The 12613-nt window shown below is 37.4% G+C and overlaps 1 protein-coding gene across 2 annotated transcripts in view; it reads left to right on the forward strand.

The window, feature by feature from the left end:
- Window positions 1-12613, forward strand: part of USP47 (ubiquitin specific peptidase 47) — a 123082-nt gene that overhangs the window by 34883 nt on the left and 75586 nt on the right. Inside the window, exon 2 of one of the 2 annotated variants that reach the window (XM_082627903.1) lies at window positions 7799-7858. The exons of the other annotated variant lie outside the window; for it this stretch is intronic. Coding sequence (XP_082484029.1) covers window positions 7799-7858 — 60 coding nt within the window. The remainder of the gene's footprint in view (window positions 1-7798; window positions 7859-12613) is intronic. 2 annotated transcript variants of the gene reach the window in all.

Below are 12613 nucleotides of genomic sequence, written 5' to 3' on the forward strand. Positions count from 1 at the left end.
TGTCCCAAAGCTTTTGGATTGTTGTGATTTCATTTTCATTTGTGTCTAGGTATATTTTGGTTTCTTCTTTGATTTCTTCACTGATCCATTAATTGTTTAGTAATATATTGTTTAGCCTCCACGTGTTTGTGTGTTTTTACAGGTTTTTTCTTGTAGTTGATTTCTGATCTCTTAGTGTTGTGGTCCGAAAAGGTGCTTGATGTGATTTCATTTTTCTTAAATTTACCAACGTTTGCTTTGTGGCCCACCATGTGATCTATCCTGGAGAATATTCCATGTGCACTTGAGAAGAATGTGTATTCTGCTGCTTTTGGATGCATTGTTCTATAAATATCAATTAAGTCCATCTGGTCTAATGTGTCATTTAAGGCCTGTGTTTCCATATTGATTTTCTGTCTGGATGATCTGTCCACTGATGTAAGTAGCGGTGTTAAAGTCCCCCATTATTATTGTGTTAATGTCAATTTCTCCTTTTATGGTTGTTAACATTTGCCTTATGTATTGAGGCACTCCTATGTTGAGAGCATAGATATTTATGATTGTTATATCTTCTTGGGTTGATCCCTGATCATTATGTAGTGTCCTTCTTTTTCTCTTGTAACTGTCTTTATTTTATTTTATTCCATTTTTATTAAAAAAAATTTTTGTACACATTTAGTTTTATTGTAACAATTTTTTTTTAATTTTAATTTTTGGCTGTGTTGGGTGTTTGTTTCTGTGCATGGGCTTTCTCTAGTTGTGGCAAGCGGGGGCTACTCTTCATCACAGTGCGTAGGCTTCTCATTGCGGTAACTTCTCTTGTTGCAGAGCATGGGCTCTAGGCGCACAGGCTTCAGTAGTTGCAGCACGTGGGCTCAGTAGTTGTGGCGCACGGGCTCTAGGGCAACGAGCTTCAGTTGTTGTGGTGCGCGGGCTTAGTAGTTATGGCTCGTGGGCTCTAGAGCACAGGCTCAGTAGTTTCGGTGCATATGCTTAGTTGCTCCGCAACATGTGGGATCTTCCCAGACCAGGAATTGAACCCATGTCCCGTTCATTGGCAGGCAGATTCTTAACCACTGTGCCACCAGGGAAGTCCCGTAACAGTCTTTATTTTAGAATCTGTTTTGTCTGATATGAATATTGCTACTTCAGCTTTCTTTTGATTTCCACTTGCATAGGATAACTTTTTCCATTCCTTCACTTTCATTCTATATGTGTCCCTAGATCTGAAGTGAGTCTCTTGTAGACAGCATATACATGGGTCTTGTTTTTGTATCCATTCAGCCAGTCTGTGTCTTTTGGTTGGAGCATTTAATCCATTTACATTTAAGGTAGTTATCAATATGTATGTTCTTCTTGCCATTTAAAAAAATTATTTAGGATTTGTTTTTGTAGCTCTTTTTTTTTCATTCCTCTTTTGTTCACTTGTGATTTGATGACTATCTTTAGAGTTGTGTTTGGATTACTTTTTCTTTAAGTGTGTGTATCTAGTGTAGATTTTTGGTTTGCAATTACCCTCAGGTTTTGATATAGTAGTCTCTCTCTATATATATACAAGATTGTTTTAAGTTGCTGGTCTCTTAATTTCAAATGCATTTCCAACATCCTGCATTTGTATTCTCATGATTGCTGATTTTTATATAATATTTTTGTGAGGACTGTTTCCTACTTTTACTGTATGTTTGCCTTTACTGCTGAGCTTTCCCATTTGTAGTTATCGTTTTTCTAGTTGTGACCTTTTCTTTTCCGCCTAGAGAAGTTCTTTTAACATTTGTTGTAAAGCTGCTTTGGTGGTGCTGAATTCTCTTAGCTTTTGCTTGCCTGATTTTTCCATCAAATTTGAACGAGAGCTTTGCTGGGTAGAGTATTCTTGGTTGTGGGTTTTTCCCTTTCATCATTTTAAATATATCATGCCACTCCCTTCTGGCCTGCAGAGTTTTTGCTGAAAAATCATCTGATAACTGTATGGGGATTCCCTTGTATGTTATTTGTTGCTTTTCCCTTGTTGCTTTTAATGTTTTTTTCTCTTTGTCTTTGATTTTTGTCAACTTGATTAATACGTGTCTTGGCATGTTCTTCCTTGGGTTTATTCTGTATGGGATTGTCTGCACTTCTTGGGGTTGAGTGAGTGGTTCCTTTCCCATGGTAGGGAAGCTTTTGACTATTATCTCTTCAAATATTTTTTCAGGCCCTTTCTGTCTCCTCCTTCTGGGACCCCTATAATGTGAATGTTGATGCATTTAATGTCATCCCAGATATCTCTTAGACTGTATTCATTCCTTTTCATTCTTTTTTTTTCTTTATTCTTATTTCTTTATTCACACCACAGCTGTGATTTCCACCAATCTCTTTTCCAGGTCACTTATTCATTCTTCTGTCTCATTTATTCTGCTATTGATTCCTTCTTGTTTATTTTTCATTTCAGTTATTGTACTGTTCATCTCTGTTTGTTCTTTAAATTTTCTAGCTCTTTGTTAAAAATTTATTGTATCTTCTCGGTCTGTGCCTCCATTCTTTTCCCGAGATGTTGAATCATCTTTACTGTCATTACTCTAAATTCTTTTTCAGGCTGATTGCCTACCTCCACTTCACTTAGTTCTTTCTGGGGTTTTATCTTTTTCTTTTACCTGTGACATATTTCTCTGCTGTCTTATTTTGTCTAACTTTCTGTGTTTGTGATCTCTGTTTCTCAGGTTTCAGGTTTGTAGTTGTACTTCCTTCTGGTGTTTGCCCCTTGGTGGGTGAGGTTGGTCCAGGGGCTTCTGCAGGCTTCCTGTGGGATGGACTGTAGCTGCCCCCTGGTGAGTGGAGCTGGTTCTTGTCCCTCTGGTGGGCAGGACCATGTCAGGGGGTGTGTTTAGAGGCGGCTGTGCACTTAGGACAGATGTTAGGCAGCCTGTCTGCTGATGGTGGGGCTGTGTTCCCACCATCTTGGTTGTTTGGCCTGAGGTGTCACAGCACTGGAGACTGCAGGCTGTTTGGAGGGGCCAGGTCTCAGTGCCAAAATGACCACCTCCAGAAGAGCTCATGCAGATGTGTATTCTCTAGGGTCTCTGCCAGCAGTGTCCTTGCCCCCACAGTGAGCCACAGCTGAACCCCACCTCCCCAGGAGACCCTCTAAGGCCCGCAGGTAGGTCTGGCCCAGGATCCTATGGAGTCACTGCTTTGCCCTGAGTCCCAGTGCATGTGAAACCTTGAGTGTGCCCTCCAAGAGTGGAGTCTCTGTCTCCCCCAGTCCTGTGCAGCTCAAGCCCCCCCTGACCTTCAAAGCCAAATGCTCTCGAGGCTCCTCCTCCTGATGCCAGACCCCCAGGCTGGGGAGCCTGACGCTGGGCTCATAACTTCACTCCTGTAGGAGAACCTCTGCGATATAATTATTTTTCAGTTTGTGGGTCGCCCACCTGGTGGGTATGGGATTTGATTATATCGCAAAAGCCCTCCTCATATTGCCTCGTTATGGCTTCTTGTCTTTGGATGTAGAATATCTTTTTTGGTAGGTTCCATTCTTTTTTGTCAATGGTTGTTCAGCAGTTAGTTGTGATTTTGGTGTTTTTGTGAGAGGAGGTGAGCTCAAGTCCTTCAGCTCTGCCACCTAGTCTCCTCTTGAGTTGAATCTTTAATATATCTTTCATTTATTTCCTTTGCATTCTTTCCTGTACCTTCTTAAAATGTAGAATATAGTTATAAACTTTTTATATTCTTGTCTATTAATTATATCATCTGTATTATATCTGGGTAGGTTTTCATTGATTGATTTTTCTCCTCATTATGGGTCATCATTTCCTACTTTGATGCATGCCTGTTTATTTTGGATTGGATGCCAAACACTGAATTTTATGTTGATGGGTGCTGGGTATTTTTTATTTCCATAGATATTCTTGAGCTTTGTTCTCTGACAGTGCTAATTTACTTGTAAACATTTTGATCCTTTTGAGGCTTGCTTTTATTTTTATTTTTTTTTTATTTTTTTTTTGCAGTATGCGGGCCTCTCACTGTTGTGGCCTCCCCCGTTGCGGAGCACAGGCTCCGGACGCGCAGGCCCAGCGGCCATGGCTCACGGGCCCAGCCGCTCCGCGGCATATGGGATCCTCCCAGACCGGGGCACGAACCCGTATCCCCTGCATCGGCAGGCGGACTCTCAACCACTGCGCCACCAGGGAGGCCCGAGGCTTGCTTTTAAAAAGTGTTGTAAGTTTGATCCAGAATAGCCTTTAGATTAGGCCTAATTTGGCCCCACTACTGAGACAATACTCTTCTGTATACTCTTATCTGAGCCCCGTGTATTATGAAATTTTTTTTCACTCTGGCTGGTGGGAACTGAAGTGAGCTCCAGGGATTCTTTCCTGTGGTTCTTTCCCCTGCCTCAGGTAGTTTCTTCACATGCATATGCTGATGAGTACTCAGGGAGGACCACTACATATCTCTGGAGCATGCTATTTGCACATCTTTCTTCTCTTCAGTATTCTGCTCTGTAAATTCTAGCTGAATTGACCCACTTGAACTTCTAACCTTATCTTTTCAGCTTAGGAAGATTGCTGAACTTTAACTGGGTTCTCTCTCCCTGCACTGCAGCCTGGAAGGTAGCTTACCTTTTTTGTTTGTTTTCACAGGGATCACTGTCCTGTGTTACCTGTTATTTAATAATATTTAAAAACTATTGTTTCATATATTTCATCTCTTCTTTTTAGTTGTTTAAGGTGGAGAGGGTAAATCCAGTCTGCTATTTCATCTTGGCTCATAATGGAAGTTTTTCGGAGGTAACAATAAACAAGTAAAATATAAACAAATATATCAGGTGGCTATAAGTATACTATGGAGAAACCTGAAGGAAGGGAGATGAAGAGGACTGCAATTTTAAATAGAATGGTGAGAAGAGGACCTGTTTGAGAAACTAGCTATTTTGGTTATTTGTTGCTTTATAATAGCCTACCCCCACACTTAATGACTTTTGCTCATGGATGTGCAATTTGGGCCAAGCTGAAGAGAGACAGCTTGTTCTGCTCTGCTAGGCATCAGTTGGGGCATCTGAAAGGCTGGGGTCTGGAATCATCTGAATACTTCCTCACATGTATGGTTGTTGATGCTGGTTGCCAGATGGGATCTCAGTTGGGTTGTGGCTAGAACATCTACACACGACCTTTCCATGTGGCTGCTTGGCTCCTATACAGCATAATGGCCAGGTTCTAAGGGTGAGCATCTGAAAGAGAGCCAGGAAGAAGCTGTGTTGCCTTTTCTATTTTCTAGCCCAGCCTTGAAAGTAATGTTATGTATCACAGGAAGTCACTGAGGCGGGCCCATATTAAAAGGGACTGGACTTAGACTCCTAATCTTGCTGGGAGGCATGTCAAAGAATTTGTGGACACATTTTAAAGCCATCACAATGATACTTGACAAAAGAAGGTAAGGATATCTAAAGGAAGAGCATCCCAGGTACAGTGTACAGAAATGCAGAGACTCTGAGGCTGGTGGATACCTGATGATTTAGATTTGTTTATTTTGAATTTCCCCTGTACAGTGTCATCTCCTTGAGGGCAAGGGCTTTTGTTCACTGCTATTTTCTCAGCACCTAAAACAGTGTTTGACAGATAGTTGTAGTTTAATTCTTAATTGTGGAAGAGATAGTGTATTGGCAGCAGGTATCAAAAAAATCCTAAAAATGAGTACATAACCTTTGATCTAGAATTCTTTCTTTAGGAAATAAACTTTATGGAAAAAATTGTACAGATAAGCAAAACTAGTGAAAATTTGAAGGTGTCTAAATGCCCATTAATAGATTAGTTAAATAAATTATGTTTTGCCTATATAATGGAACACTGCAATTTTTTTTTTTTTTTTTGCGGTACGCGGGCCTCTCACTGTTGTGGCCTCTCCCATTGCAGAGCACGGGCTCCAGACGCGCAGGCTCAGCGGCCATGGCTTACGGGCCCAGCCACTCCGCGGCATGTGGCATCTTCCCGGACCGGGGCATGAATCCGTGTCCCCTGCATCGGCAGGCGGACTCTCAACCAATGCGCCACCAGGGAAGCCCGAACGCTGCAATTTTTAAACTAAATGTTTTGACCCAGAAAGATGAGTGAGTGTTGAGGGAAAAGGAGCAGAATTCAAACGATGGTGTTCGGAATGATCTTTTTTGGTTAATAATCTTTATATAATATGTGCATAAAATGGAGAGGGATCTAATAGGATGTATATCAAATTTTTAATAATTGCTATAGGAGTTATTTTAGACTTGCTTGTCAAAAAATATGTATTACCATTATAATAGAAATACATTTCTGTTATAAAAGCAAATGAGGTAAAATTTTTTAATTGATATAGAATAGTATCTAAGCTACTGTGAGTGATAAAAAGCACCTTTTAAAACAATATGTTGGTTTCTTTTTATTAATTAAAGAAGGTGGAGGAAAACAAAATTTGTACAGAAGTGTGGGATGTAAAATCAAGATTTTTCAAGAGATTATCTCTTGATTATAGGTTATCCTTATTTCCTTTTATATATTTCTGTATTTTCTTGATTTGCTATGCTAAAATAAGCTTCTTTAAAAATAAGGAAGAGATATTAAAAGAAAATAGCTGTAGGGGGTAATGTTAAGTGGCTTTACTTTAATAGTATTTATAATGTGAAAAATCTAAATTTATAAGGTAGCAAAATCGGGGATCTTTTGGTTTCCTTGCAGAGTTCCTTTAATGGTCTCAAAATAGTGACTTAGAAAGAGAAAGACAAATACTATATGATTTACTTATATGTGGAATCTGAAAAACTGAACTCTTATCAACACAGAACAGATGGGTGGTTGCCAGAGATGGGGGATGGGAGTTGTGTAAATAGGTGAAGGTGGTCAAAAGGTACAAACTTCCAGTTATAAGATAAATAAGTTCTGAATGTAATATACAGTGTGATGACTATAGTTAACAATACTGTATTGTATATCTGAAAATTGCTAAGGGAATAGAACTTAAAAGTTATTATTACAAGGACAAAAAATTTGTAACTGTGAGATGATGGATGTTAACTAAACTTATTGTAGTAATTAATCATTTTTCAGTATATACATATATCAAATCATTATGTTGTACACCTTAAAACTGTTACAGAGTTATATGTTAATTATATCTCAATAAAACTAGGAAAATATGACTTAGAACATTTTATTTATACACAATTCTGAAGCTGCTACTCTTTGTTAAAATGTGGTTGTTTTCCATGTTAATATTATTTTTTATCACCATAATGTAGGTTTTCAGTAACCTTACAAGAGTAATTGAGGGGCTTCCCTGGTGGCGCAGTGGTTAAGAATCTGCCTGCCAATGCAGGGGATACAGGTTTAAGCCCTGGTCCGGGAAGATCCCAATGCCATGGAGCAGCTAAGCCCGTGCGCCGAAACTACTGAGCCTGTGCTCTAGAGCCTGCGAGCCATAACTACTGAGCCCGCGTGCCACAACAACTGAAGCCCGCGTGCCTAGAGCCCGTGCTCTGCAACAAGAGAAGCCACCACAATGAGAAGCCCGCACACCACAACGAAGAGTAGCCCCCACTTGCCACAACTAGAGAAAGCCCGCGTGCAGCAACAAAGACCCAATGCAGTCAAAAATAAATAAATAAATAAAATAAATTTATTTTTAAAAAAAGAGTAATTGAGGCCTAAGATTAAAACTACAAATATAATTTATGAATGAAATCTTAGATGATATAATAATACTTTAATTCATACATATTTTGTTGCAAAAATGTTTTTAGATTAATTGTTCTCATTTCACTGTCTTACCTCTTTATTTTAAAGAAATAATTTGTAATTCATTTTGTTCTTACACACCATAGGATGTGTTTTGGAGATGCAGACAAAATATCTTTGATGAAATGAAGAAGAAATTTTTACAGGTAGACTGCTGATGTAATTGCTTTAGTGTGATAATCAGCAGAGCAAGTAACAGCATGTTAGTATTTTTATTTAATAACAAGGCATGTCTTAAGTTTTATGCTTGTTTGGCTCCTTTATTTCTACCTGATTTTATTTATTTTTCATTTTGTTTATTTATTTATTTTACCTGATTTTAATAATAAGAAAGTCACCTTAAATGAATATATGTCTGATAGTACCTTGTCTTTAACAAGTGAATGAGGTGGAAAACTGATATAAAAACTATAGAACCTTTAGTTTTGACTTTTGGGTATAATAGTTGTCTATTTTTTACAGATGTATTTATTTTCTGAAATATTAATAGTGCTGGAATTAAGTTAATAATTTACAGAGTCAAAACCCAGACATATTATTTGAAGAATTAAATAGAACTGTTACCTTCCTGACAGCCTGTACGCACTACAAACCTAAACATTCCTGTGATGTAGCATCCCATTCTAACCTTTACTTAATACCTCACTTTCCTCAGGTCCCTTTAGCTCTAAGTTCAAGGTTCTTTATTTAATCTCTTCTGTCCTCTTCAAGTGATCTCTGGCAAGAGGCCACGTAGAAAAATATCATGTAACATTTTAGGGTTTGCTGGGGGAGTTGGAGTGGAGTGGAGGGAGGATCTTAAAAATAAAATAATCTTTTTCTCATGTAAGTTAAGACTCCCAGCACTACCCCAGGAATTGTTACTTGTTAAGGTAAAAGTGCACCGTCTGAATGAGGCTGATAAATTTAATAAACTTTAGTGAGCAAAAATATTTATACCATCAATTTTTTTTTTTAGTCTGTGGCAGTGTATTAGCCGTGAACTGTGGATACCCAGAAGGGTAATGCTCTAAGGCTTAATTTCTTAGCTCATAGCAGTTTCTTTATCAAGTAGTAGATAAAATGGACTGTGTGTGTGTGTGTGTGTGCGCGCGCGTGCATTTTTAAGTTTGCAACCGTAGTATTATTACTTGTAATAACACTGAAAGGAAGAAAGTCTTGAGAGAAAATGGGTTGACTATTAAATTTAGAGGTAAAGAGGTCCCTTTGTAATGTTTTTAAATTATTCATATTAATTTTTTTCTTAGAAAAATCTTAATCTTGTTAACTTTGAATTGTGTTTGATACTGTTTTCTGCATGCTAATGCCATTCTAAATATATGCATTAATTACACACCTTGTTTTGTGTTTTTTAATAAGAAACATGAAGTATTTTTTTATGAAACAAAAATAATGATGTTAACTTGAGAGAACTCAGATTTGAACTTAGAACTGTTCGGAATGCCAAGAATAGGAGACAAGATGACTTGAGAGGCTCTGAGACTCCTTAGACGGAACCATCTGTGTTGACCACTTCTAGATGTTCCTATGGTGACCGTATCTTTGGAAGAAATATATGTTTTCAGTGTTTTTATACCAGTATGTTTTACTTTTTGTAAATAAGACTATCATTTTTATTTGTTTTGTTTTTTCAAGGATTCTTTTTTCAGACTTTGCTGGGAAATCTGTCTTTGTTTCTGCATAGAGCACAAAGACAGAACACTCTCTTAGCATATAGTGTTAATGTAACTACTGTTGACTTTACCCTTTTTCTCACAAGTGTAATATTGCTATGAGTTGCCCACCAAATAAGTAGTTTTGATTTTATACTTTGTACCTTTTTTGTAATTGGCCAGATTTTCTGTGTAGGGAACTTTGTGCCCTTCTAATAGCTCACCTAATATAGATGAAATGTTTTCCCAAGTGGGACATGCTTTAGGCTTTTCTATAACTTTGCATTTGTTTTTTCTTACCTGTTTTCTCCTATTCATTATAGAACTTTTACTGACTCAAAAATTGTGCTCCCTTCCCTAAATTATGATGTGTCTTCAGATGCTTTACCTTAATGTTGGGTGTAGTGCTTAAATGGAACCCCTGCCACCAACCACCATCACGAATACCACCATCACCACATTCTTCCCAACTAGCACTTGCATGTGCTTAAATTTATTTAGGTGTGTTTCTGTTATCTATTACTGTGGAACAGCCTACCCCAAAACTTAGTGGCTTAAAACAACTAGTTTATTTGCTCACAATTCTGTGGGATGGGATTTGGGCAAAGGCTTAGCCAGTCAGTTTTTCTGCTTCACATGGCATCATCTGGGATCATTACTTGGCTGCATTGGCTGGTGACTGGCTTTGGATGGAATGTCCAAGAAGGCTTTTCTTATTAGGCACCCCAGTGCTCCACAAAGTGGCCACTTTCTCTCTGGGTGGATTGTTAGGGTTTTAACACAACATGGTGGTCCCAGGATAAATGGATTTCTTTTGCCTGGCTGGCTTATAAGAGGAACATTCCAAGAGGTGCAAAAGCAGAAGTTTCCTGCTTTAAATCACACAGTATCACTTCTATCACATTCTGTTGGTCCTAGTCGGCCACAAGGCCAGCCCAGATTCATGGGAAGAGAAGAGAAAAAAGAAAAAGAGTGGCAAAGAATTTTTAGCCATCTTTAATTTACCTCAAGATGGTGATTTTTTTGCTTTGGGCATAAGTAGGACCAATCAGGGGTAGAACTCCAAAGAAATTAAGAAGAAAGAGGACACCCCTATTTTCCCAGTTCTAAGAAATACTTTTTTTACATTTAAGTATTGTGGAAATCTGTGTGCTTAGTATAATATTGTAGAACTTCTTTTTCTCTTGAAAAGCTATAATAAAAAAGATTGGTACAACCTTATTGATGAAATCTTAAAATTGGAGAAAAAATTTTTTTTCTTGTTAGTTCCCAAATTGGGAGGCAGGGGGAGGAAAGAGATTTTGCCTCAGTGTAGTTAGTGTGGGCAATCACGATAACAAAAATTCAGATGTAATCTGTGGATGATGGCTATGTAGTAGATTAAATTAGGACTGAAAAATGGGCCAGGAGGTTGAGTATAAAGTAATAAGATTTACACGTGGCTAGCTTAGAACTTTAAAGGTCAGAGTTTTTCGTTTGTTTAAATTATCCTAGAATTGAATTCAAGAGTAATATGTGATTGGCCCAGAAATTCTTATAGGAATCTTAAGAAGAAACAGAAGAGTGCACAAAGTTTTATATAGGTATTCATCACAAAATTATTTCTAAAGTGTAATAAAGTCTAGCTCAAGAGTCAGTAAAATTAAATTGATGGAGCAAATTATTATTAATCCATGTAATAAAATACTATTCAATTGTTAAAATGATGAGTTAGAAAAAGTGTGACAAGGAAAGGTTACATGATATATTTATAAATAAAGAAAGAGGTTTCAAAACAGCATGTATATCTAACTGAATGTTTGTGTTTAAAAAGTGTGCATGTATATGTCTGTTTGTGTTTGCGTAGGAAAAATATTTGGAAGAATATAGACCAAAATGTAATAGTTATCTCTGTGTTATGAATTACAAATGATTTCCACTTTTTCCTTTATACTCTTCCTATTTTGTTTTTTTTGGCTGCGCTGTGTGGCATGTGGGATCTTAGTTCCCTGACCAGGGATTGAACCCACACGCCTGCATTGGAAGCACGGAGTGTTAACCACTGGACCGCCAGGGAAGTCCCTATACTCTTCCTATTTCAAAAAAAGGAGCAAAATTACTTATGTGCAATGCACAGAAAAGAAAGCTATTGTCATTAAAAAGAATAAAAGGCATACATAAGATTAAATTTTGTGTTTACAATAGTACATTTAGCCTTCAGATGAGATTCCATTGGGGATAATATTACCCATATCTGGGTGTGGAAGGAGAGGAGGCTGGAGTGCCTGTACCTTGCACTCACTTATTTAAGGAAAGAACCAGGAACTGCTGATGGCCATATGTTACCATATCATCATTCTTATGTATACTGTTATGTCAGCACTTCTGATTTCTGAATTCTTAGGTAGAGTTCTCTTGCTTGGACCGTCAACTTCAGCTTATCTGAAGCTTTAAAATCTGGCAGCTGTAGTGCTTTTCACCTGGAAAACTTGAGTCTGCCTCTGAAGTATACTGTTGAAAGTGTAAAAGCGGATCTTTTGTAGTTGAAATTGATTTAGAGTTTCTCGTTCCTTTATTGTGAACCAGAGTTAAAAAGGGTCCACTTTATGTTTCTCAGTTTGAGGTTAAAATGTGTAAAACCATCTATTACAAGTGTTAATATAACACCTTAAGCTTATAGCTGAAGGCTTTTTTGTTCTTTGTTATCCTGTTTATTTTATTAAAAATGTATTCTTTATTTTGTTTTTAAATGGGTTATTATTGGTAATTAAATATTTTGACTTGTCTGAAATATAGTGCTAGCCAATCTTAAACATTATACTTCTTTTATAGCAACTTATTTCTGTTTTAAACTAATTGGATTAACCTTAGTTTAAGTAATCTTTTACAAACCCAAAATTATATATGGCAGAAGCAAATTATAATTGTATTACCCTGCCAAACAAACAAACAAAAATACCTTGTGGTGGTCCTGTCTTCAATACAAGTCAATGATAATAACTATTCTCATTTAAAAATGGATACTATAGAAGTAACAAAAGATTGAGGTTAATATTATTGTGGTTTTTTTAAAAAAGGTGAGAAATACATTCTTGTATACAGTACCAGTTTGTACAGTTCATATTTGTGCAAAGCCTTTTATGGGGATAGCGAGAAGTCCCTCAGATAATGACTGCTGCCCTAGACTTTGAGGGAAAGCAAGAGATTTACATGATCAGATTTGCATATTGAAATACTGTTCTGGATTGAAGGAAGATGAGATTGGAAGAA

Source organism: Mesoplodon mirus (genome assembly GCF_964341445.2).
Source record: "Mesoplodon mirus genome assembly, chromosome: 7".
NCBI classification, from domain to species: domain Eukaryota; kingdom Metazoa; phylum Chordata; class Mammalia; order Artiodactyla; family Ziphiidae; genus Mesoplodon; species Mesoplodon mirus.